The sequence below is a fragment of the Pelobates fuscus genome, chromosome 7 (genome assembly GCF_036172605.1).
Source record: "Pelobates fuscus isolate aPelFus1 chromosome 7, aPelFus1.pri, whole genome shotgun sequence".
Classification (NCBI taxonomy): domain Eukaryota; kingdom Metazoa; phylum Chordata; class Amphibia; order Anura; family Pelobatidae; genus Pelobates; species Pelobates fuscus.
In genome coordinates, this window is record NC_086323.1 from 157,058,505 (window position 1) to 157,080,528 (window position 22,024).

At 38.4% G+C, this 22,024-nt stretch overlaps 1 protein-coding gene across 3 annotated transcripts in view; it reads right to left on the reverse strand.

Annotated features, from left to right (window-relative positions):
• The window catches only part of PTPRG (protein tyrosine phosphatase receptor type G), a 486,380-nt gene that overhangs the window by 370,076 nt on the left and 94,280 nt on the right, over positions 1-22,024 (reverse strand). For all 3 annotated transcript variants that reach the window (XM_063426859.1, XM_063426861.1, XM_063426860.1), the window contains exon 2: positions 21,069-21,173. In XM_063426859.1, coding sequence (XP_063282929.1) covers positions 21,069-21,173 — 105 coding nt within the window. The remainder of the gene's footprint in view (positions 1-21,068; positions 21,174-22,024) is intronic.

A 22,024-nucleotide genomic window follows, 5' to 3' on the forward strand; every position in this document is an offset into this window, starting at 1 on the left:
AAGCCCGAAAGTGAAGAATATATTCTGCAGTGAAATTCTAAAAATCAAATTGTTAAATAGGGGGTTGGGAGCTAAAGATACACAGCATAGGGGCCAACTGAGTGACTGCCACTAGAAGTGTTACTAGGCAGCAATGTAAACACTGCCCTTTCTCTGAAAAGGCAGTGTTTAAATTAAAAAGCCCGCAGGCATAAACTACAGACACCAGGACCACTACATTAAGCTGTAGATGTTCTGGTGACAATAGTGTCCATTTAACAAAAGTAAAAAAGTATAGTCCGTTAATTACCTGGCAACTTTACACCCAAATCTAGACAGTTAATGTGTCTAGGTGGGAGTTGTGCTGTGAAGTCTGGTACAACTCCATCCTGTGCAATATAAAATATGGTTTAAAAAAAATAAAAATATGAAAGCTTCAGGCAAAGGAAATAAAGTTAACAGGATGCATAATATATTAATATAGATTTTTTACTGTTTCTTCTTTTTGTCCCTTCAATATTCTCTTAATCTGTGATCCTAATGGCATGAAAATGCCAGTGTATTGCAAAATGCATATACATATACACACACACACACACACACACACACATATACACATACATATACACATACATACACACACACACAAATCAAAAAGATTTTTTAACAAATCTTGTTTGTTTAAAAAAATGAGATGAGATGTTTAGATGGGATGAAGCACTAAGAGCAAAATTTGTCCACCCCAATTTTTTTAACTGATGAAGTGGTTTGCGAAACAAATTGCACATTACCCAAAAAGATGCTTGTTCATATAAAACATAATGAGTGATTGCTGATGGAAAACGGTAAGATGTGGGGGGAGGATAATGTATCTATAAGACAAGTATTGCCCAGTTTTGTTTATGATGAGTTGGAATATCTAAATGCATCTATACTGCAACAGAACATCAAATGTCTCCAAGACATCACGTCAATATAAAATTACATTGTGAAATTATTTGGGAAAATAGTAAGAAATGAAACCAACAAAAAAGGAGCACACGTTTAAAGGAAAAAAAAAAAAAACCACAACAATCGCAATTGGCGTATTCAGTTCGGTCAGTAAATATTTTTGGTATCAAAATATCCTTCACGTGAAAAACGTTTTGTTTGCTTAAAATATAAATACATAGTGCCGTACGTTATTCTCAAGTAGACACACATTTCCAGCAACATTTCTTTACAATTAAAACCAATTTATTATTTTTCTTAACTTGAATTCTGAACGGAATAGGATTTTCACAAATCAGAGAATATGACAAGGATTAGATGGCAAATTACATATCCTGTCTAGTATAAACATTTTATTGTTCAGACCTGCAACCCATCGCACAGCGGGAAGAAGGCTCACACCTCTTGTAAAATGACAGATGCTCAAGATTCCTCCACTTTCTGAAACAGCATTGACATTAATACAAAGATCATATTCTCCAGTAATAAAGAGTCTCCGTTATTAAATAAAAATGATGTTCGAATAGAACTACTCGCTTCTCGACTGCATAGTATTGTAGTTGCAGCTGTAGGTAGCAGAAAGCAGAGGCCAATACTATATTTATTGAAGGAGACGGTCATAAAGTCTCTGAATAAGAAATAAAGCTGCGATCAAGCACACAGATTGTTTGCTCCGTTTAAGACACTTGTCTATATCCCTGGCTGACTGCTATGTGCATTGAAATGGACTATCAAATTGTGTAGACCGAATGAAGTGCTGTTCATATACGTTGTAAAGCCAGCTTTTTGCAGTGACTACAGGGAATATTGGCCGTGAAAGACTGCACAGATATTAGAATCTAGACCATATTGTCTTTAACGCAAAGAATTTGATCCTTAAACCTTGTTAAACGGGGCACATTTGCTGGGCATTTGCTACCAAATTACTTTTTTTTCCACATAGTTGATGAGAGGAGCCTCATTCAAAGCCCTCACATTAAACACAATGGGCATTACGAGGACCTTTCAAATTTTCATTAGAGAATGGGTAACACGAGTACTGGACCATGGCAGCAGTTTATGTTAAAACTTTAATGGGGATTGGAGCTAAGCAGGGTATATTTCCAAATAGGACACAGTATAATCATTAACGAGTGGGAAGGCGTTTGTTCACCGTCTGAAGACATAGTCTGAATAGTAACATAGAATGTGTGATATTTTACATGGTCCAAGCTCTCACCGTTTATGTTTGGATGCTGCTAGATGGTGTGTGCATTATTACCATTCCCCCAATAGAAGGCCAATGGTGTAACTGCTATAACCGGCACGGTTCACATAGCTAGTTATGGAGCATTAAATAAAGTCCTCTCTCGGACATAACTTTACACTGCTCATTGCCAGGTCATTGCCTGGTCATTGCCCTCACTAGGTAAGCAGTGGCATGGAGTCTAAATGCTGCACTCTAGATGAACTATGCCAGTTATCCCAACATCCACAACTATGTTTTATCAACACTAAATGAAAAAAGTTTTTAAAAGAAATGCAAAAGGTGCCCAGGGACAGATCTGCTGTATTTATTAGGCAGGAAAGTCTTGTTCCCAGTTATATTCGTTTTGTCTTCTATAAACACACAAAAAAAATCTTGAGGATGTTGGTCGTCCTCATGCAAAGAGTGAGGACGTTCAGTGTCGTTTTAACGGATTAACATTGCAGTTTCTCTGAAAATACAAAAAAAGTTTCAAATTGCAGGCTAAAGGGGAAAGGGACACTGCACCCAGACCACTTTAATGAGATGAAAAGGTCTGCGTGCCCATTATGTCTCGCTAACTTCTCTGCTTGATAGAACCAAAAGTAAAAAATGTGGCACAAGAATTGTATTAAACAGGTATGTATCTTTGTTGATGCGTACCATCCTATGCTGACCCCATCTCACAGCTGATCAGCACATGCACAAGATAATCAGCAGTGGCAGATATTGGAATTTGCTAGGTGGCAAGATATTTCCCATGTGCATATACAGGCAGACACACACACAGACACACACAAACTCACTGACAGACACACACACACACACACTGACAGAAGGCTTTCATTGTTGGTCATAGTGAATCTGCAATCAGGTGCCAGCAATAAAGGGATGGTGACTCCTAGCCCAAGGATAAAATGGTATACATCTTAAAAAGGTATCTGAGGTTTTCCTCCACACTATTCTTTAAACTTTTCCCTTCTATAAGGTCATGTTTATTTTCTCAATCATTCTAGATATACCCATCAGCCTATTTTTAACCACACCGTAACGCTCTTAGTCTGGAAGTTCCCTGCCAGAGATTTTTGACAGGAGAATGAATCCTTCAGCTGCAGAGTAATTAAATCATTTCATTTTTACAACATCTGCCAGTCCTATGCTATACAACATTATTTAACTTCTCCAAAGAACTTGTCAAAACAGGATTTTATTTTCACACTGTCCATCTGGTTTTGTATTTTGGCTAATTTGGGAAATAAAGTCGAATAATAATATCCAAAGTGTTGCCGTGAATACAATATATGCCTTTCCGCAACAGTTTTCTCAATGATGACAATAGAATTTATAACAAGTCACCTGAAATATCCAAAACACTTCTTTTCTTTGAGTTTGGAGTCCTACTCCTGCACCAATTAGAAAGAGTTCAAAATCATAATCCGCTCAGATAGAAGAGGAGAGGTGTGTATTGACAATTATCACAGTGATGTCCAAAAAATTGATTCCCAGATGTTTTAGGTCTACAGCTCCCATAATGCTCTGCCAGACTCGGGATCCACTTTTTGAGCACCCCTCATTATAGCATGTGGAGGTTTAAAAATCGTCTTTACACTGTAAGCATCTAAGTAGTGACCCTGCACCTTACCATATTAAAATCTGGTATTACTCCAACCACCATGACCACTTCATATACGTAGATAAGCCCTCTGTTATCAGAGCTGTAACTTCACCTCCAGCAATGCCATCGTGCATCACTAGCAAGTCCAAAACAAGGTTCCAGGTTGGTGAATATCAATCTTGTGCAAAATTGACATCTGGCGCCAGAGAGGCAATGGCGGCATTTTAAATAATTTAACAACTTCTGCTTATAATATATAATGGTGCATCAAGGAGTAAACATAACTCCCCCCCTTTTTTTTTTTTTTTTTTACTAAGCAACTTCACATGCAGGGTTTAACCAATTTATTTTTCCTTTTAATAGATTTGATATACAAATCTGTCCACTAATAGCTGCCTTCTCATTCAGTGGGAGAGCATATGTTAGGCAAATTATATTGCTTTTATTCTATAAACATATATTTAACAAACCCCTTTGCTGTAAGTATAGGTTATTTATCAACGAATAGCACATTTTTCATTTTCGCACGATGGACACCTTAAACTGCAAATGTCAAGCGCAAATTACATGGTGGCATTTCATAGATTATAAAATCTTAATTGTAATTTGTGCATAGGGGTTAAGAACATATATGCCAGGTTACAGTAAGGGCTTGGTATTCTAAAGAATATGCATTTTATATTAGACGGGAGAATGGAATTACGCGACTGTTTACCTCTACTTATATAAAGTAATATTGCGAAAACAAATAGATATTTATTTTGTACACAAGTATTAAGTTCTTGGATGGAGTATTCAACAGGTACCTTCTTACCCTAGAGGGTACGTCAGGTTAAATGGCAAACAGAAAAACCCTCCTTGCAATCAGAGATTGATGACACAAGAGTCCATTCACTAACCACTGAATCTACTTTTGCTAATTTGTCTGATTTAATTCGGTTCAATTCTCTTGCATTTGGTTGTTAAAATGTATCTATGGTTCACTGCACTCGTTAACAACCCTATGCTAACCGAACGGAATTGAATGTATTCCTGCAATTTTCAAACGACTCTCGTTGCTGCAGAGAGATTAATTTCCAAATAGCTCACCCAAACTGCATTCAAATTGTAACCCTTATAACCTGAGTTGCTCTGCTGTACAAAAAAAATAAATACTGTTTATTAGAGCAGGTTTTTCGGTATCGTCACAGAGTTAAGGAGGTTTTGTGTAAGACTAGGGGGGTTCAGGATTAAAGACTTTGAATGCGATCTAGTCTTTATTAGGCGAGTTAAAATAATTAAGTGAAAGCAATTAGATTGCAATTCATGAAATCAAATATCATCTATTGATTCAGCTGATTTCAACAAGATGACCAAAACTACAGCCGTATGCATGTGAAAGCTGCGTGGAAATAACCAACAGTTTTTTGAATAGCTAAATTGTGACAATTGAAATGCATTTGGCTGCTCCTTGTCATTAATTGAATGGCCATCTTGAAATGCTGCAACTCTAACTAGAAAAAAGATAGCCAACATCATGACTTAAAACAGGTTGTTGTTTATCAAGTCATTGAACATCTCATTAAAGGAAAAGATTCATAGAACTTTTGAGTATACCAACTGGTACTTGCAAAGATTAGTCGAGGGCTGGTCAGTTAGGAGATTATAATACAGAATTTATACTTCTCTAGACAAGTAAGCGAGAGATACTACATGCTTTTTGGTCATTTGTTTACGGACCATTGGAAATATGTAGAAAACAAGGGTTAGAAACCGGTACTAGTTATAAAGTTTTAGGTCCTGTTACACTTTGTTTGATACCTCTTTGCTTTTGCTAACAAGGGGGACCCAGAGAATTTAAACCTAGCATCTTGATATTCTCTATAACATGCTACCACTATACCAAGCATTCAAAATATTGAAACTGAAAAAAAAAAAAAAAAGTAATTTCTTTAAAATGTAGGTTTAAAAAAAAAACAGAAAGGAGGAATATTATAGACACATTTACGAGATGGGTCTCCAATTTCAATTTCTTTTGATTCTCTAGAATTTTCTATAAGAGCCATGTGATGTGACATGGTTGCATTAGTGGTTCAAAAGGCAAACAGAGTGTTCACTAGCAGTAAAAGTGTTAATCATGGAGATACGATAAATATAAAATATAATTTCAATTTTTAAAAGATCGAAATAAAATGTGGAACAGTAATAGGTATGAATCCTAACTTGGTTTACAGTTAAGATGCAGAGCATTTCCTATGAAAAAAAAATATCTTGACACGTTTAGTAGAAATGTTTTCTGCATATTTTACACAAGTAGCTGCTTCATACACACTCTTCAAGGCTCAATTATTTATTTAATGGAGGGTAAAATTTTTAAACTTTTTTGTTATCCCAAAATCTTGTATCACCATAAATGTTAAAAATAATGGGCAAGCTCAAAAAGATACTTGGATTACGCGAGGCGGTATATATTTAATACTTAGATTTCCAATGAAGATTCACTGCGCATTTTTATTTTAGCGGTATAGAGATACATTATTAGGATGTGCAGGTGATCCCCAAGAACAGGAGTGTCTTCAATGTGTACAGAAACCAGAAATTTACTATATCCCTATTCATATGGCGCTGCGGGATGGACAGCTCCTTACACTGGACGTGCTACTGAGGGGTGAACCGCGTACTCCATCATCCTCCGGTATATTCAATTACAGAACTATATATGTACATTACCATAGAAAGATAAGCTGCATAGGAGCCTCACATGGTTTGAGGAGCTTTGCTTTTGGGCTTCGGGGCTTGAGAAAGCCGCTTCGATTCTTTATCAACACCTTCTAGTTGGAACTGGCCCCCATGAACAATACGTTCCGAAGGCCGTGGGAAGACAGGATAAGTAAATCTTTCTCAGCTACACAGTGGGAGAAGGTGCTGGTGTGGCAACACAAGAGCTCTATAAGCTCACAGTACCAGTAAAATAATATCACTCTGGTATAGGACGCTGGTCCTCTTCAACAGGAGTTTTCCTAGTGTGCCGCCCACATGCTGGAGATGGCATGCTGATAGAGGCACGATGTGGCATCTGTGGTGGGAGTGTCTGGAAATTGTCCCGTTTTGAGAAATGGTGAGGGACGAGGTGACTGACATTCTTAGGGATTCAGTTGAGTGGTTGGGGGAGCCCGCTCTGCTACATATGTCTTAGAAACCTATTTCGGTACACAAGAAATCCGTCCTACGCCACTTGCTAAATGCAGCTAAGGCTCTGATTCCTGTTTGAAAGACGACTGATATTCCCACAAAAAAAGCCTGGCTGCGCAGGGTGGAGGACATCCAGGCAACCGAGGCGCTGCATGCTTCTCTGCTGGGGATGGGTTCCAAACAAACTGAGGCCTGGCAACCATGGTTTGCTTATGTGGCGCGTTTATAATGCTTGAATAGACCGGAGACATGAGGGGCTTGTGGGGGGCGCTCTGCCACCCATGTACAGGAACCATTCTTGTTTATTTTCTCTTTGTCTATTTCTACACTATCTCTATGTCCACTATCCTCTCGAATAGGCCTCTTTTTTATGATCAGTGACTGAACTTCTCGCATTGCACTGACTTAATTGATGCCACAAATGGAAAATCAAGTAGTAGCTAATACTGGGGTGCAACCTACCTATGTTACTATACTACTGACCTTCAAATGGCGGTTTTGGACCATACGTTAGCAACTGTTAAATAGTTGACACAGTAACTTAACATATATAATATATATATATATATATATATATATATATATATATATATATATATATATGTCTTATTGATACATTTATACACAACGTGGCCTGCATGCCTTCAGTTTCTTGTTTTTACAACTGCTTAAACTCAATAAACAGAGATTTAAAAAGAAAAAAAAAGAAAAAAGAAACAAGAAACCTGAAAATGGTTAGGAAGTCTGTGAAAGAGCTGTATGACTAAATCAGTTCTATATAAGTATATAGCTTTTTTTGTTGTTTTTTTCTGGGATGCACTACATATTAAAATGGACATGGCAAGCCCTGAGATCCACAAGTATAATACTAATAATTAAGTTAAAGGAAAACACACCATTGCCCAATTAAAAATATATTATGTTTTTCAATGGGATATGTAAAAACAATTTACAACAGCTGCAGATCTGGTCTTTGCAAGTCCTCCCCTTATAGCCCCACTCAGACTTTCTGTGGCTGTCCAATCATAGACTTTTCAATGTGGCTCAATGAGAAGTATTTGCAAGGCAGGTGCTCTGGGTAATTGCTGCCTCTTGAGTTTAGCTCCACTAAACTAGCCAAACCAGGAAGTAACAGGACCTGTTATCTGATTGACAGCCACGGGATGTAACAAGGATATTTTTTATTTTTTTTTAAAGGGCCAACTTCTATTGAAATCTGCACTTTTTATATAAAAAAAATAAAAAATAAAATAAAATTTAAAAAAACACAACTCATCCATAAAGCATTTCAGCAAGCTAAAGTGGTTTAGGTGCTTAGAATGCTTGCAGTAAACACTGGTAGATTAAATAAAACATTTTAGCATTTTGCAATTATAAACCACATTTTGGGATGATACAAACTAGCATATATGTTTACAATTACACAGCACATTCCTGATCTGGTCTGCTGACGCATTTCCATCGCCATTCTGTGGCTGAGAGCATCAGCTGAATGCTCACAGCTAAAAATTGACGGTCTGCCCAATGAAATTTGCACAGTATTGACATTCCGGGCCATCTGATGACACCCCAATGACGCTGAGATGGAGTTACAGAAGAGAGATTAAACTATGTGCAGTGTTTTATAGCAAAATGCTGCACATACAGACTCCATGCACCATGACCTCTTCAAATAATTGCAGTGGTCATGATGCTTTGAGTAACCCTGGAAATAGCAGGTCTATTATTATCATACCACCCAATATTGACACGTATAACACCTAGGTAGGATAACTTGGGAGAAAACCAAGGTCGGTTTTGATGTGGCTGTGCTAAAAATTATAGCATTGACAGGAATAAAAAACACTGCACAGACTATGGTTAATAAAAACATAAAAAAATATGTTGTAATACATTTTTATTTTATTCTAGTCATTATACATTGCATGAAAATAGATATTTTTCACAGTGAGCTAATTTTGTTTACTTTATTCCGTTATATACTAGAATTCAGTTCTTAAGCTATAAAAATAATAATACACAGCGGGACCTCACCTTTAAACTCGCCACACTTCGCTTAGAGACTAGAGAATGAAACCAGGCAATTGTCTTATTCAAAAAAAAATAAAACAAAAAAATAAAATAAAACTATGTTAAATGCCCCGGTGTCAGTTCATGTATCCAGGAAGGGATCAAACGTTGAACAAAACAAACCAAACTTTGATTTCTCTAGTCATATCTATTCACAGCAGGGACTATAGGGAGCACTAGACCTTCCTGTGCAAGATACCGATTGAAGCTCACTGCAAAATAAAGTGACCCGTAGAATAGAAAATAATCTCTTATTTTACAGTTTGTGTTTCATTCTAAGATGTTCAGATTGATAGGATGATGACAATGGTGGCTTCCACATGGAATACTCAAAGAAAGCAAAGACACGTTGCAACATGTAACATCTTGAGGGTCAGCAGAATAGTGGAAAGCGTTTTAATAAAAGAAAACCAGGCATTCCCGGTGAATTTGCAGATTTAAGATTAAAATCGCTTTTTGGAAAAATTATCAATTTGCCCCTCTCCAGTCTACACCTCTAGCGATATTTTCAAAAAACTCCCCCCCCCCCCCCCTTCCAAGATCCCCATTTTCTACTCTTGAATATATGCAAGACTATACTAGTGGCATGAATTCATCAGCCAGTAGCTGAAGATGGATGTTTGTAGGAAAAGAGTGGTGATAAGGAGCAAGAGCGTCTGATAAAAATGATCTCCCTTAGAGTGCTCTTTCTAAAAAAAACAAAACAACAAAAAAAAAAACATCCACATACGCCAAATGTGGACTAATCAACTGGAGGAAAAAAAAAAAAAAAAAAACTGACGAGAACAATCTCGCCACATTGCATTGGAGAAGCCTGGTTGCCCGCTTGTTGCCTCTGGACTATGGCCCCATGTTTAAAAGTCTTCCTTTCGCCTGCAGAAAAGGCTTGTTCGTGCCTTTCTGCCCGGCAGTCGGTAGATTCAATCTACCGACCTAACGCACAAATGACTGGACCACCTGGGAGCTGGAGTGTGTCGGCAATTTGCCTCCCAGAAGCTGCGGTTAACCGCAGCTTAATTGACGAATACTGGGTGGCCTTTGTTCGTTTGCTGAACACGTGGCGGCGGCCATTTTTAAAGTCCCGAACGGCCAGCGGTGTTCAGCGCCCAAACTATGGAACTAGAAACGGACACTTATTGGCACCAACACCGCTAAACCGTCAGCCTCCCTACTTCTGCCTTCGGTCATTTAAACGACTGCCTGTTCATTCGGTAGTTTATCCGTATGAACAGCATCACCCCAGATAGCCATGCCATGGAGCCTATTCGTATAACGAAAGACTATGGGAAAGACTTTGGCTCCATGGCGATTGAACTGTATGTATGTGATCTGAGCACCATTCGGTAATGTACGCTCAGATCTAAGCTATCTGGGGATAGGTAGAATGTATATGTTTTATTCATTATTTGCAACATTATGTATTTTATTATATTTTAGTGTTTTACTGTAACCACATGGTTAATGGAGTTTTTGCCTCTGTCCTTAGAGATAATTGGATTACTTCCCAATTATCTCCAGGATAGAGGGGAGGGATTGTAATGTTTTAACGCTGTATGCCTGTGATTGGTTATTTTACCATTTGTGTCCCAGTCTTCCATCTGGTCCCCTAGGGGAGTGTCCACCAGGTGGAAGACCTGCATAAATACCGGGCAGGTAGCCCACAATAAACCAGACCACTGCTTGACGGAGCTCTGTCTCGTCTTTGGGGGGGGATTTACTGTATGCTGTTAGAGACTGATTGCCAGGAGTGTAAGCCGCTTGGATGCTTTTCCTGTTCGTCTGCTAGCAGCTATTCGTGAGGTTCCGGTTCGGGAGTTTGGAGTGCTATTTTGTATGCAGTTGCGGAGTATGGACCATTCCCTTGTATTCGGTTCGGGAGTTTGGTGTTCTACAGTAGCTGTGCCTGTATCTCTGGAAGGGGAAGATCGACTAAACGATTAACCCTGTTATGCCTGGGGGTGCCGTTACACTAACAAAATAAGACTAAAACCAAAATCAAAACACAAATGCCCATCAGGCTGGACAAGGATAAAGTGGATTAGAAAATAAGCTGAATAAGAAAGCACCAAAAGATCTAAAAAAAATTCCTTTGTACAGACTGAAATAGTATTTTTTGTCTTGGGCTATTTGTTCTCCTCTGTTCGATTCAGCTTTATTTTATTATTTATATAGCGCCATCAGATTCCGTAGCGCTGTACAATGGGTGAACTAACAGACATGTAATTCTAGCCAGACAACTGGACGTACAGGAACAGAGAGGTGGAGGGCCCTGCTCAATGAGCATGCTTTCTAGAGGATGAGCCCTTTTAAATCTTTTTAAGACCAGTGTTCATCAAATCCAAAATCCTTTACAGTCGTGATCTATCATAGTTTCAGAAAGGGTTAAAAAAAAAATCCAAATACTTTGCCGAGCAATATCCATTTTTTAATTAAACAACTTAACATGTTCAGAATTGTTATCTGGTCTCTGCCATTTATACTGACTGCCTCTTTCAATTAACAATATTTAAGTGGCCGTCTCCCAGACAAATTGGTTTTCACTGAATTTTCCTTGGGTACCAGAGCGCTCTTCAAAACTGCAAATGTTATGCATTAGTGTAAAACAATCCCTGTTTGGCATGTGTTATTAAAATTTAAATTCATGAAAACTGGAAGTCGGCCTCTGGGTAGCGTGGTCTGCCCAAGTGTAAAATTCTCATTTTGTCAAGACTTAATTTTTAAAATCGCATGCATTTCTAAGCTGAAAAGTTATCAGTGTGATAGTAAAGAGCAAAGGTTTAACATAAACAATGCAAAGGTTCAACAGGGAATTTTAAGGTAAATACATATTTTGTTTGTTAAGTCATACGATTAATTATGAAATTGACTTCCGAACAAAAACATGCAGATTTCTTTAAGTTTGGGAACCAGAAATACCTTCCAGCTGTCCTCATTTAACCCCTTAAGGACACATGACATGTGTGACATGTCATGATTCCCGTTTATTCCAGAAGTTTGGTCCTTAAGGAGTTAAAGGAACTATTCCCTTTTTGAACAACATCGGTCTCTCTTACCACTGTCTTCTGGTTCCAAGACACGGATCTCAAATGGAGACCACCCAGATGTTGATGGCCTACAGCTCCCATAGTTCTCTGAAGCAGTACGTTGCCAGACAGTCAAGGGATTAGTAGTTCAGCAATGTCCAAAGGGGGGGGGGGGGGGTTTCTAAAACTTCAAATTGTATAGTGTGGTGAAACATCAGAACAATACAATGTATATTCTACATTCTAATGTTCTTTCATGCTGCATAGCACTGTGATAAAGCTCACATGAATTTACCGTGGAGCTCTGTGAAACTCCCATGCACACCACATAGCGTGAATTTAATTGCTCTTGGACTCTGTAATTTATACCTGTGCTGCAGTTTCCTATGTGCACCCAGGCAATCTTGCATGCATCAACATTTTCATCTTTCAAACCAAACTGGAGCGCAAGAGAGAAGTGATAATGGACAATAAATCAAATAGCTTGTCCTTCAGTGCCTCACCGCTCATACCTCAATCTCACATTTTAATCTTGAACATGCATGGAAAGGCTTGAGGTCCCCCTATGGAAAAATCATGCAAGATTGCCAACATCAGTGTCTGTCAGTACATGTAATGTAAAATTACAATTGCTAGTGCATTTGTCATTAGCGGTCAACGATTAACAATTGCCTCCTGATAAAAAGAAAACTGCCATTATGGGGCCTTGGCCATCCAAGATATAAAACTTCTACATATGACAAAGAAGCACTTACTTGTATCACCATGTGCAATATCCTGACACAGTAGTTTAACCAAGCTCCTTTACGCTTGCTTCCCCAGATATCGGTGCATGTGTTGGGAAGGTAAGGGTAAGACCAAGTCAAATGCTTTTAGTCTCATGCTGGTGGGTGCTTTATATTCCAAAAGATCATAGCCAAGCCTCCAACTTTCCATCCTTAATGATCCCTAATGCTGTTCTGCACATGGACGTTGAATAGATCTTGCCCTGCAAGCCCTGGACAAGACAGCTAAACTTAGAACACAGATCTGCTTATTTTCTAGGTTGAATAACCCCTGCCTGATGAGCCACCTGGTCCAAATATGCCCTGGTATCTGCAATGAAACAGGTTTTTGTAACTACTTGCTTGGTTTCATCGTTGTATGTGGAATATGCTGGAGAAGAACTCAATGTTTTTTTGGAGGGACAACCATGTCCAACTGAGCCATTTCTCTTTGAGCTTGTCTTCGTAAAGGTTAGCCAGAATACGATAACCCAGGCCTGAGACTGTCCCGAACCAGTAGTCCAATGTTTGATAATACAACAAATGTAGCAGATGGTCTGCAGCTTTTTTTTATTTATGCTCAAAGAAATACATGCATGTTCTCTATGCAGGGGGGGGGGGGGGGGGGGGGGAGAGGGGAGGTGTCTACTAAATTGTTTTAAAAAAAAATAATAATGGAGAATCCCTTTAATATTACAGCTTTGTAACGAGTATTGCTCTGGGGCAGGGTTTTTTTTTAATGGAATGGATTTAATGCTGTGTGGTTTTTAAATGTAGGTTTCCATGTTGCTCTAACATCATTCAATGATTTGGTGTCATAAAGTGATTCATAGAACAAGTTGATGTTGGATACAGAGCGTGATATAGGGTGAGAATTTTAGATGGGCTTAACTCAATCTATATAGGAAAGCCTTAACAAGCATTATGCAATAACCGACCAAGCTCCGATGTGCATTTCCTCCCTCGCAGGGATTTTGTTTTGAAGAGGAGACTCTTTTCCATGCTTATGCAGATGACACTTGGCTGTCTTCTTTCGTTCCCACGGACTGTTAAGAGGACATTCTTTATATAGAACAATGTCTCTGGCTTCAATTTCTGTCTGGAAGTTAAACAGCTGGATAATGTAAGATAGGACAAGATAGCTATAATTCTGCTATTCAGTGACTGGCTCAGTGTACTGGGGTACAGAAGGATTTGACTGTGCCGAAACTATGAAACCTTACTAGGCTTCCTATCCGACGCAAGCCCTTTCGCAAACTGTCTCTGCAATAAAAATATGTTCCAGAGTGTATTAATCATTGGGTTTTCCATATCCTAAACAAATAGCCTACTTGGTCCATCTCTAAACTTAAAATGTTTTGGAAAACTACACAAAACTGATAATTAAAAGTTTTTGTAAAGATAATACTATATTTCTATAACTAAATAATAATAGATTCATGCAAAAATCGCAAAAAGAAAAAAAAACACACAAATACTTTAAAAACTGACTATCTGATCTTTTAAAATTACCCCAATATAAAATCTAAAAGATTTTTTTTTTTTTTTTTTAAATGTTATCCAACACCTTTTGTCGAATACAATGGAATAAGCTGTAAGGCTCAAGCAGAAAAATACATTACGTAGATGAAAGAATTAATAGACTATTATTTGTCATTTATTAAATTCAAATAATTTTTAAAATGGGCAGAATACTTAAAATATGCGGTTGTGAACATTAAAAAGACTCGCAGACCCTCATAATTCAGAGATAAAACTTGCCTTAAAAATATATATTTTTCGAATTTAAAGAAAGTGTGCGGGTTCTGCGGAAAATTTTATAACGATGTTACAAAGAATGGTTATTCTTACCGTATATACTCGAGTATAAGTCGAGTTTTTCAGCACATTTTTTGTGCTGAAAAACCCTCACTCGACTTATACTCGAGTTAATGTCTGTATTATGGCAACTTACATTGCCATAATACAGACAAGGACCGCCGGGCTCATTAGAAGCCCGGCGGTCCTGTTGGGGGGCTGGCAGAGAGCATTAACTTACCTTCCTGCAGCTCCTGTCAGCTCCCTTCTCCTCCGTGCAGCTCCTCTGTCAGCTCCCACTGTAAGTCTCGCGAGAGCCGCGGGGTCCGCGGCTCTCGCGAGACTTACAGTGGGAGCTGACAGAGGAGCTGCACGGAGGAGAAGGGAGCTGACAGGAGCTGCAGGAAGGTAAGTTAATGCTCTCTGCCAGCCCCCCCTCCTACACAGCCCATACACTGGACCACCAGGGAGTGAGAGCCCCCCTCCCTGGCAAGCTAACAAGCAGGGAGGGGGGACGAAAATTAAATCAAACATTAAAAAAAAAAAAAAAAAGATATATATATTAAAATAAAATAAAAAACTTAAAATATTAAAATAAAAAATGTATAATAAAAATGCCCTCCTCCCACCCAGTTCTCTCTCTCTCACACACACACACAATCTGCATTCTACACACACTCATACAAATACACACTCTGCATTATATACACACACACTCATACAAACAATCTGCATTCTACACACACACTTATACAAACACACACACTCTGCATTATATACACACACACACACTCGTACAAACAATCTGCATTCTACACACACTCATACAAACACACACACACTGTATTATATACACACACACTCGTACAAACAATCTGCATTCTACACACACTCATACAAACAAACACACACTGCATTATATACACACACACTCTGCATTATATACACACACACTCATACAAACAATCTGCATTCTACACACACTCATACAAACACACACTGCATTATATACACACACACTCATACAAACAATCTGCATTCTACACACACTCATACAAACACACACTCTGCATTATATACACACACACTCATACAAACACACTCTGCATTATACACACACACACTCATACAAACACACACTCTGCATTATACACACACACACTCATACAAACACACACTCTGCATTATACACACACACACTCATACAAACAATCTGCATTCTACACACACTCATACAAACACACACACACACTGCATTATATACACACAGTGTGTGCGTATATAATGCAGAGTGTGTGTGTTTGTATAAGTGTGTGTGTAGAATGCAGATTGTTTGTATGAGTGTGTGTGTGTATAATGCAGAGTGTGTTTGTATGAGTGTGTATATAATTCTAAAAATCACAGAATTTCATAGCCCCAAGTTTTACCCTCGACTTATCCACGAGGCATAGCATATTTCACAATTGTTGGTCACAAAACTGCCCTCGACTTATACATGAGATCGACTTATACACGAGTATATACGGTATGTCTTATCATTTTTCTTAACAAGCTATAGATGACAGCCCAAGTATTGTTTAAGCCAATATATATTTTCGATCTGTGGGAATAATGTTCTATAAAAATCACACATGTTTATTCATTTCCATATTTGTTTCAACCTCACTAATGAGGGGAGATTTACCAAGGCAAAAATAGGTGCTATTTAGCAACAAAGTGCAAAATAAGAATCAATCACCATGGAAACCAGTAGAACACCTCAACATCACATTTATTTTATTATTTTAGAAATGTATTATTTTAACAGTGAAGTGTAGCAAACTCTCTGGTGTGGATGGTACACATCTAAATCTAAAAGTATATGTGCACTGACCTAAACAACAAAATACATGTTTAAATAATGGTTCTTAGTACTGTTCTATAGGCAGTACTTACCAGCTAACTGAAAGGGGTACTATAGTCACCAGAATATATACAAATTAATCTTGTTTTTCTAGTGAGAACAGCCTTTGCCTTAAGGCTTTTTAACGTAAACCTTGACTTTTCTGAGAAAAGGCTGTGTTTACATTATTGTCAAGGAACACCTCTAGTGGCCACTTCTCAGACTCGAGGTGATTCCTTTGGGCATGGCTGGACAGTGTGCAGCACCTACGTTCATCGTCTCAATGCCCTGCATGGAGATGCTGAAATTTCCCCATAGAGAGGCACGGATTTAATATATCTCTATGCTGAGATGCAAATTGGCTAAGGCGATGTATGGCTCCGCCCCTGTCCAGTCTCCTTGGCTGAGATCATTAGAATTAATGTCAGTGATTGGCTGAGATCATCACTTCTGATTAGGTCTGCCAAGGGGGTAGACTCGGGGCAGTACAGACGCAAGAATCCTCGCTCGGCACCTAAAGGGTGGTTTTAGAACTATAGTGTCAGGAATACACATCTTCAATAAGTTAATAGTTACTTTGGCAGTGTCTGGTACTAGACTAAGGGTAAGTCAGACCCTTTATAATGATGAGACTATGGAGTGATATACGTGGGTTCTGGCTTATATAGCTTAGCCAGATATTTCATGGTGTCAAGGAACCTAAACAAATACTTCTCGCATATAGGTTCTACAAAAATAAGTATTTTTATACATTTTATAAGTAAAAAAATGAAACAAAAATCTTTAAGGAATTATTCCATTGAAATGCCTGCATAGTTATTTTTAGAAAAAAAGATTTAAAAAAAATTGCTTGTTTATTGGGATTCATGTCAACTGTAATCCTTGGGCCAACATGCACACACAAGTAAAAATAACTATTTTTTTTATAATATATGCTCCGTTTTAAAAGGGCATAACTAATTTTTACAAAGCTGACAGGTTGTTTTTACTTTTTTATTCTTACGCTAATAGATACTGGAAATGTGGTGACTTCCAAAAACCAGAGGAGTATAAAATATTACCTACAGATCAATGCTATTGGATTTACCCATTTACTAATGAAAAAACCGAGGTGTATACGAGATATTCTGGAAATGACCTTAAGTGCAAGCAAACGAGCTGCCCTTCATTATTATGATTTTATTTCATAGTCATAGGAGACTATTAAATGCAAGCTGGGTGTTCGTGTTCTTGCCAAATGAAATGATGGACTGTTAGACACATTTACATTCAGAATAATTCAGTAAACCAGTAATAGGGCGCCTAATGGGTAATGCACCTCTGTCAAATCCAGACTATGTGGACACATAAGGGGCTCAGACAGGGGTTTAGAGCTCCAGCTCTAGCTGTAAGGGGGCACCTTTAGCCAGCAGAGAGATCAATAGATCATTATTAAGGTAAAGTTGAGGTCTGCATCAGATGCAGTCCAATTTAAGAGCTTCCTCCAAGTCCTCTGAGCCATAAACCGTCATTAAGAAGCAGTAGAATGCTGGCTGCAGGGTACTAAGTACCAGACCAATATCCGTGCAGACCAGAATGCTTCCCAACTGGGCCACCAGGGATTCAGCACACCTTCCACTATCATAAGGGAGAGGTAGACAAGAAGGGGTTAATACAAACACGGCTACACTTAACACTTGGCCAAACTCAAACTCACCTACACACAGACACACTCAGCCTACACCACACACACACACACACACACGTCCCCGTCTCCTCCATACATATACACCCCACCCCTTCCTTGCTCAGCCACTACACACCAAACAGTAGCCATCTCAAAACAAAACTCACAGACTGACAAAAAACAAAGCCCAAGACCAGGGGAGAGGGCCCCACACTGGCAACCTGACTAGGGTCCTGGGAAAACTTAAAAATGAGAGGTGTAAAAGCAGGCTTTTTCAGCTCCTCACAATCTGCCAAACCTGTGCCGATCAGCACAGAGATATGAGGGTTATTCTCTGCATGTCTGCTACCAGGGAAACCCTCCTCTGGGCATCACTCCTGCTTTAATTCAGCCTAGGGAAAACCAATTTCTGCAATGGGAAGCAGTACCAGCAGCATGGAGAGGAACAATGATTTGTTGCAGCATCTTTTGGTAGGTAATATGAGAATGGAGAGAGAGAGATTAGATACAAATGATGTATTATTTACACACAGCCAACACAGTGATAGGGACTTTTAACCTGTTAAAGGATGCAAATCTGTTCTACCCAAACAGGTATATACCGGTACAAGTCTTAATGCAAGTGTAACTCCCACTGAAAATATGATTGATGCTCTCAGCAGGAGATATAAATGAAACATGAACTTTTAGTAATATTAAGAGAAGAAACACATTATTGTATAACATGAGTCAAGGCAGGTGGTTAGAAAACTGTGCTGCCATGACAGGTTCACTTTAATCCTCCAACGAAGTCATCCATCTTAATGACATTCATCTAATCAGAAGCATTGGCACATGGCGCATGCACGGTAATCGCCTCTATCCACCAAACAGATGCTTCTCTATGGGCAAACTTTGCATGCTAAAAACAGATGCCAAAAGCCCTTAGTGCTTAACAGACACTAACCGCCATGGAGACGGCAAAACAACAAGAGCAACTTTATGATTTTTTTTTCCCTTTTTTGAACAACTGCATGGGTAGTATTTATGCCCCAAAATTACTTCATCAAGATTAAGCAATGTTGGTGCTTAGTCAGTATCTCTAATGAAAACGGAGGGGGCAATATAGATGCATTCTTTTATATATATACAGGGATGGGGTATACTAAAGGAAGAAAAGTAGCTGAAAGAAAGTTGTAAACTGTAGTAAAGTTGTAAAAAAGATTGTGGAAAAGGTGATGCTGAGCTACAAAAAAAAAAAAAAAAAATCAGTGATTTTATGTTTTTTTGGTTTCTAATTTTAAAAAAAATATTTACCATTTTCACCTTCAAGACAAGAGTTACAGCAAATCCTATGTAAGTCTTGCAAACAAGAAGATCCAAACTAATCGCTCAAACGTTACGTCAAGTGTTACAAACCCAATTAATGACCATAATTAAAGGGTTACTCCAAGTACCACAACCACCTTGGTGATTTAAAATGGTCATGTTGCCTGAAGTGTGTTTGTGCAGCTGCACATATAGAATTGAACCCCTCTGCTACTAGATTGCAACGCAACCTCCAGAGGCGCCACTGGAGAGTCATCAGCAAGCTTATGTTTTCAATGTCTTTCAAAGTCTTTCATTGCACAGAATGTCAATCATTGGCTGAAAGCAGTCAGCTGACACTCTCAGTCAATGAATGGTGACTGCCACTGTGGGTTGGCATAAGTCCGAAGTGCGTTGCCATACAACTAGGGAGCATCGAAGTCTGGTGGGCACCAAGGTAAACCATTTCTAAAGGCTTGCTCCATTACAAGGGACCTCATAACTACTAGAGCAGCTTGGAGTAACCGTTTCATCATCTTTAAATATATAAAATGACTATCAACAGTCTGCTATGCTGCACGTATCCCAATGTGAAAATCTAGAACATCTACAACATACCAGTCTCCTCTGTAAAACCCTGTCTTTCATCACTACTTTATTTCAATCACGTAGTTTTGTGAACCTTCAATGAAATAAATAAGCTGGAACAAAGAACTACATGAGATGGAGTATAAAAGGGTGAGGTTTAGAGCACTGCCCATTAAACAAACAAAAAAATCAATTTGGATCAGTTCCCTAAAATGATGCATTTAACTGCTCATCTGTTTACAGTCTGAGGCAGAAAAACAAGCAGACTGTAAACAATAGTATTATCACGGTCGTCGCTTGCAGCCTAGGTTAATGGGAACGGTGATGAAGTGTGAGGGATTGCAGACCCACCCTCAGTGGCTTTTGAGAAACTGGGGGTGGGCCGGTGACCCATGGGTTTAATGATGGGTTAAAAAGCGTCTTTCAACCTACAGACAATTGTTACATGTGATGTGCATTTGAAACCTGTGCTTTTAAAGCGGTGCTTTAAGCACCGTAACCACTACAGCGCGTTTTAGAACAATTTGATACTGGCCTGGGTCCCCTGAACCACATACAAAACCTAACTGAAAGGCAGAAGTTAGAGTATTTCAGCTTAATTCGGGTTAATATGTTAATAAGTAAACAATCTCTGGCTAAGTAAATAACTAAAATTGAGAAATAAAAAAATCTGTTTTGTTTAACAAATAGCATGTTTAATGGAAAAGAAGTGTAAACGCACAATATGCACGTTTTTTTTTTAGTTTTTTTTTTGCTTGCCAATATTTAGATGGAAACTTTGTAATAGTAAAATGCAAGAAAATTGAAAAAAAAAGACTGGCACATTAGCTAGCAAAAAGCATTATTCCCCAGACATGACAGATAAACGCTATGCATTGTATAAAATGCAGCAGTGTCTCTATATAATGAAGGACAGATATAGAAAGTGACATAAGCATAGTGCAACCTAACAGACAAATATTTAAGTAAATGAACTTGCCACTCAAATGGTCACAGTAAAGATTTACATACCCGAGTAGGACCAGTAAGGTTCAGCGGCTGCCTTTCTCCTCCGTATCTGCACTGAGCTGCCATGTCTATTGTCATGTAGTGGTCCAATGTTACCCTCTGTGTAGGCTGGAAAAAAAAAAGTCAAAATTAAAAAAGTTACATAGCAAACTAGGTTGAATTTAAAAAAACAAAAACAATAAGTCCATCAAGTTCAAGAATTATGCCAAAATACTTCCAATCACTCATGGTATCACATTTATAAATTAACCTGGGATACAATCCCACCCTACCCCCTGTCAATCAGACATCATGTCCTGTTACTTCCTGGTTTGGTTAGCTCAGTGGAGCTAAACTCAAGAGGCAGCAATTGTCCAGAGCACCAGCCATGCAAAGACTTCTCACTGAGCTGCAATGGGAAGTGTGATTGCCATAGAAAGTCTGGGCGGAGTTAGAAAGGGAGGGTTTGAAAAGGCTTCAGACAAGAGATCTGCAGCTTTTGCAATTTTTTTTTTTTTTTTAAAGATACCTCAATGAAAAAAAATGCATAATTAAATACAAGCATGTTTCCATCTGGGTAGGTCTACTAAACAGTGATTTTTTTGTTGCGTGCAGTGGAAGGTCCCCTTTAAATATACATCTAATAAATTAGATTAATCAAGCTGTATTTTTGTTTTTAAGTACAAAGAAAATATTACCAGCTGTTAATAGAGTCTTTCTTTGAATAATTAATTTTTACAAAACAGAGAATATGACAACTATAAGAATGGGCGAAAGCTTAGAGAAACTTAGCCCCTTAGGTCTATATAAGTTAGATTGCCTTGAAAATTCCCATCACACCTTGTATATGTATTACATATTGATTTATTTCCTGCCATCACAAACATAAGGAATGGTAGACAGGGGGAGCCATTCTGCCGCTTTCTGCCTCAGCAGTTTTTGTTACAGTTTAATCCCTTTATGACCAGACCATTTTTCAA